The sequence below is a fragment of the Monopterus albus genome, unplaced genomic scaffold (genome assembly GCF_001952655.1).
Source record: "Monopterus albus unplaced genomic scaffold, M_albus_1.0 scaffold78.1, whole genome shotgun sequence".
NCBI classification, from domain to species: domain Eukaryota; kingdom Metazoa; phylum Chordata; class Actinopteri; order Synbranchiformes; family Synbranchidae; genus Monopterus; species Monopterus albus.
In genome coordinates, this window is record NW_018127958.1 from 59,121 (window position 1) to 64,762 (window position 5,642).

The 5,642-nt window shown below is 37.1% G+C and overlaps 1 protein-coding gene across 1 annotated transcript in view; it reads left to right on the forward strand.

Moving 5' to 3' along the window:
- The window catches only part of tlcd4a (TLC domain containing 4a), a 13,972-nt gene extending 8,850 nt beyond the window's left edge, over positions 1-5,122 (forward strand). Inside the window, exons 6-7 of the mRNA XM_020606463.1 lie at positions 3,275-3,348; positions 3,799-5,122. Of these exons, the coding sequence (XP_020462119.1) occupies positions 3,275-3,348; positions 3,799-4,111 (387 nt within the window). The 3' untranslated portion in view covers positions 4,112-5,122. The remainder of the gene's footprint in view (positions 1-3,274; positions 3,349-3,798) is intronic.
- Positions 5,123-5,642: the final 520 nt, after the last annotated feature.

Here is a 5,642-nt window from a genome sequence, read left to right on the forward strand (position 1 = left end):
AGTCCCCGATTCCTTGTGATGTTCTTTAACTTTAAGGCTTGAGGAATCCTTGAGGAAATGTGTGTTTCAAGTTGATTTGACATTTCACTCAGGTTTAGCATTTGTTAGAGCTGTATTGTAAAAGGCCGTCTTAACCAAAGACCACGGTGGTTGACCCTTGTAAAACACCAAACCAGCTATTTGTTGTGAAGGGTGTGATAGTGTCGTTGTGTGCCATTTTTTTTAAATCAGCTCTGGGTGTTGATATCGACCTGCTGATCATTTTAAAACTCATCTGAAGTACTAAATCGTGGCTCACTGGGTTTTCCTGCACTGCTATCTACTGTAGTTGGCTCTTCCCTAAGTTGAGTGTACTCAGCTTTTAACAGGCAGTGCTGTTCACTCTTGGTTGAAACCCTCTAGGTCGCCAGGATCAGTGGCATAAATATTATAGAAATGAATAACTGGTATTTTTTGCATGGAATGCTCAGTGATAGTACTGGCTGATCCCCTCGCCTCCTCACTGTGCCCTTCTAGTTTCTCTGCTTCCTGTTTGTATTACTGACCCCTACAATGTTGTGTAAATCTGGTGTACACTGAATTTTTCTGAGTTTAGCACAACTGTAACCACTGTGTGCATGCTAGCAGTTCTGAAGAATTTTACGCGGGCAGGGTTCCTTTCTTGTTACTCTGCATGCCAACAAACAGTATGTACTCTGAATTCCTTATCTGCTTATTTACAGTAGCTCCTGCGTGTCTGTTTATTTGTCAGAGCCGAATTCTGCCTCCTCTTTTGCTTCCTCACACTTCTCTCTAGACTCTGTAATGAGGGAAAACTGACAAAGCAGCTCAAGTAATACTATTTACATGACCCCAGATGATAAAGGGCATCAGAAAAGAGCTAGACCCTTTTACTAAAGTGTACCCAACGAGTTCGGGACAATTACACTTGGTCATGCTCTTAATCAGTCTTATCTCATTTTATTTTAGTTAAGCCCACTTCTGGAGCTCTTGGCTTAAAAAAAAAAAAAACAACAACAACAAAAAAGATTTAGAGTACTCAATGCTATACTTTTTATTTTACACCACCTTTGGTACAGAAATATTATAAAATATTGGTAAAAAAGAATAAAGTACTCTACATATTAGGTTTGGACCAGGTTTAGTGTAAACCTTGCAGTGGCTGGATTTACAGATTTTATTTTTTACTTTAATGTGATGCATATCATATTTGCACATGTTGTCTGCTAATGAGGAGAATTATCTTTTCACAATAGTGTCTAAACAGTAATAAGATCACATCATTAAAATAAAATTGGGATCTCTACCTAGGTTCATTTGTTAAAGCAGAAAGCATCTGTATCGGTCTATGTAATGAGATGATGTAGGCCATACTGTTACTGGACACTCGTGACATTTTCCTCAGGCTAGATCTGAAATGCATGTGGGATAGAAGAATCAGTGCTTTGCATTCGTCAACTGTGAGTGAAAAAAAAAACCCACACTTTGTTAGCCACATTAGCCGTTTTCCATTCATAGAAAAAAAAAACAACATTATTAGCAATCCCTTAATGTCATTTTCATTTTCTTCGGTTTTTCGGTCAAATTTGTCATATGTTATCATAGTCTTTTAGTTAATGTGTTGACTGTGTTTATGTGGAATTGTCCATGTCAGATACACAACATTCTACCTCTTCAATAAAAATATCAAAGCCTGGGGAACACAAAACCAAATTAAGTCATAGTTAAATGTGCTCTGTGTTGGGAAACCTGTATTAAAAGATACATATCAGCTTAATTTTCTGAGCTTGTTGTTATGTTTTGATTATTGAATAGCCAGGCACTTTTGTCTTGGTCAAAACAGTGTTCACATCTTTTATGATTTAGTATCAGCATAATCTGTCTTTTGTCTATTTTAACAGTTAAGTATACTGTAGCTTAATTTGAAAAAAGTGGAAACATAGTAAAATACCTGGATTGTAAATAGCAGATGCATGCTTTCTTCTCAGTGTTTTAAGTGTTGGCTCATTGTTTGCTTCCAATTGTGGTCGCATCTTTTTTCGAATCTATCCGTCTGTCTTCTGCTAACTTTAACATAAATAGCCACTCTTCAAATCCAACATGCAAAAACTACCAACATTAAGTTGAATTGTATCATCCCCATACATGCAAAAACTACCAAATGGACTGTTTGTCATTTAGAAACCCAGAGCAGGTTTTGATCTTGTTTTATTCCTGGCTTGTCTGCTGTTATTGCTGTTGTGTTGCACTGAGCAGATGATGCCCAGTCACAGTATGGACTTACCAGTTCCTAGAGGTACTAGCATGCCCATGCTAGTTCACACCATACAAAAACTGTAATGCAGATGTACCCTGTTTCTATGACATAGTATGTTTCAGTGACCAGCTTTTCTTTCAGCTCCAATGGTAAGTCTTGCTTTATGTGCTGTAAAAGTCAGGCACACTAGCCAAATAACCTTGAGTTCTGTTTTTTTTTTCCTTAAGGTATACTGTGATTGTCAACTTAATTTTGAGTGTGACATGTTCTGAATTTGTACAGTCTGAAGTTGGATTCAAAATTACATTTTGGAATAACCGAGTCCCTCTATCTAATTGTAATTTTAAAATGAGGACACAAATCATAGCAGTCAGTCTCACTTTTGCACTTTTTCAGTCAGAACACATCATTAAAACTTATATGGCTAATGGCACAGTTTTAACAGCATCATTGTGGTCAGAGATTACAGCTAATTTAGCAAGGTAGATCAGGTCAGGAGTGTTTAAGATCAGGTGTCCTGAAAGCATCTTGGTTTTAAGATCATCTCCTTTATTTAACATCAGCAGCAAACTGTGGGACTGTGTGAAAACAAATGGGGGAATAAAGCCATATAAGCTGTATATAGTATGTCCAGGTCAAAAAACACTTTGTACATTTGAGAATTTTGATCAGATATTATTACTGACATTGAGCGTTTCTTTAGGAATGGTATCGTAATTCAGCACTGAGCTCAGGTACAGTGTGGGTGAACTCTGCTGTAGATGATCTCATACCAAAGATGACAAGGAATTTGGACCTGACCTTCTAAACAATGACATGTTTATTATTCTGTACTCTGCATGGCTTTTGACTGCTTTTTCAACTAGTGGCTGGCTCCGTGTATGTATGATTGTACAGTGTATACCTGTGCTGTGCTCACATTTGCTTAATACTTCTCTTAATGTTTAAGATGTTATTTAGATGAATTGCTTTGCTATATGCTCTTGTTGTCTTCCTGCTCTTACCTTGTTTTTCTAGGGCCAAGGAATGTTGCCTTATTTTGCTAACTTCCGACTGCTTGCTGAGTTTTCTACACCATGTGTGAACCAGCGGTACGTAAATTAGTTGTTATAAAGTTTAATTACATGAAGGTAATTCACCTCTGGCTGTGTGTTCTCTTTGTGTTGGTTCTCTAATATCATATGATGTTTTCAAATCTATTTTACACTGTTTATCTAGATAAAGCTAAAGGCATAACTAACCTCAGTCATGTGACTGTTTTTATGTCAAGTAACAAGTTACTTGTGATTGTTTTAATGAAAAGGCTGGTCATTTTTTATATTCTATAAAATATTGTAAAAAATTATGTCAGTTCGGCACATATGAAGCAACATTTTAAACAAATACCAGGGTCTGGTGTTTCGTAATAAAGTAATGGGGGGTGATGGGGAGTGTTGAAACTACTGTTAATATGGAAAATGACCAGCCTTATCCTTCAGACTTATTTGTATTTACTTTATCTTACTAGTCCACTGTTTTCTCAATGATGTGTTGTGTTTCAGCTGGTTCTTTGAGGTACTAGGTTATCCAAAGTCCTCCCGGCCCAACATAGCAAATGGTGTTGCCATGGCAGTAGTCTTTTTCATGGTCCGCATCGCTGTCATGCCAGTCTACTACAGTCGTATGTATGCAGTCTATGGCACTGAGGCCTTCTATCTGGTGCCCTGGGGTGGCCGTGTAGCCTGGATCTGCTCCAGTATCTGCTTGGACATCATGAACATTATGTGGATGCATAAGATTGCTCGTGGCTGCTACAAGGTGCTGCGCTCTGCACGCAATGCCAGGACACCTCACGAGAATGGGAAGACGGATTAACGGAACTGAGGCGTCAGTGGTGAGAAAGGCCGCAATACAGACAAAATAACTTCAGTGTTGGGGCATTGACAAGCAGCAGTTTGGACCCTTTGTATGTCAGGATGCTTCAGTGGAAGTATAGCTGCAACTTGTTACCGGATGGAATGAAATGAGGGAAGCTGCTTTTTTTTTTTGGAAGGCAGGCACAGACACGAAGATGTACTGATGGACCAATTAAAATGGCCATTCATAAGCCATCAAATGACTTCTTAGCAATACTAAGTGTACATGGTCAATTATTTTTGTCTTGTTCAGTTTATCTCTACACAAAAGTGGTAGTCCCGGGACGAGGGACTGTTAGCCCAACCACAAATTGTCAGAAGTTTACTGTCCTTTACATACAAAATGAATACAACAAAAGACTTTAAAATATTCTTTTTTTAGTGTTTTTGCTGGTTAAATCACAGAAAAAAAAATAAAACTGTAATTTATGTTGACGAGGAAGCAAAGATTTAAGGGAACATGCAGTGATTTCACAGCAGTGTTCAATGCCATACAGTTATTGTCAGAGTTTTGTTGAGAAAGGTGAGTTAGGCATGTTTTTTCTTCCATTTTGAGATAAATTTGCAGGGACCTGAGTCGGAATAGCATTGCATCAAATAATCACTGTAACCCACTGTCACTTAAGTCAGACTTGTTAAAAGCCAGCCTCTAAGAAATGTATTGGAATAGCATGAGCCTTAGTTGCATTTGCGTTTTAATGGTTAATTTAAATAACAATGGGTTGAATGAGCATCGCTACAATGTAGGTAATCCATTTCTTTTGTCTTGCTGGGGTCAAAGCAAGTGGACTTTTTATTAAGACACAAATGGTCAAGTTTTTAATGAAACCAAAACTGATGTCTAGAGTACATCAGAAATACTAAAAGGGGCTCTGAATGTTGTTTGTACACTGACATTAAGCAATGCAAGAACATACATTTTTCTTAACGAAATATTGAGACAGTGATTAAAATCTTATTTTTAAATGAACAATTTGATGTGTATACACCCTGATATTTCATAGATTGAGAAAAATATTTCGCATTATATAAACAACTGTTAAGGGAGTCGACACTGGATTTATTTCACCTTCTGCAACACCATGCTAAGGGATGAAACTGACCTGGAGTGCTGGTATGGAATCAGTCACAGACAATCTTAAAAAAAAGGTAAGACACAATGTGACTTCTATTAAAGCACTTTTGGTTTGTTAAAGTTGATTGGGGAAGTTAGTGACACTGACATTTCTTTTTTTATTATGTGGCATTGTCCTAAAGTTTATCTAATGTTCAGACTTCCTGTTTACAACATTTTTAGGCACAAATGATTAATTTTACCCTGCTGCTGTTTTTTAATGAGGGAACTGGGGATTTTAGCCAAGAAAATGAGATCAGTACATTCATTTAAAAAGTGAATATTTCTAAAGATTTTAGTTTTATGTAAAATAAAGGCGACCAGTGTTTCAGGTTATAAAGGTTTTGTATATGTTAAAAATATTCTGTAATGGTTT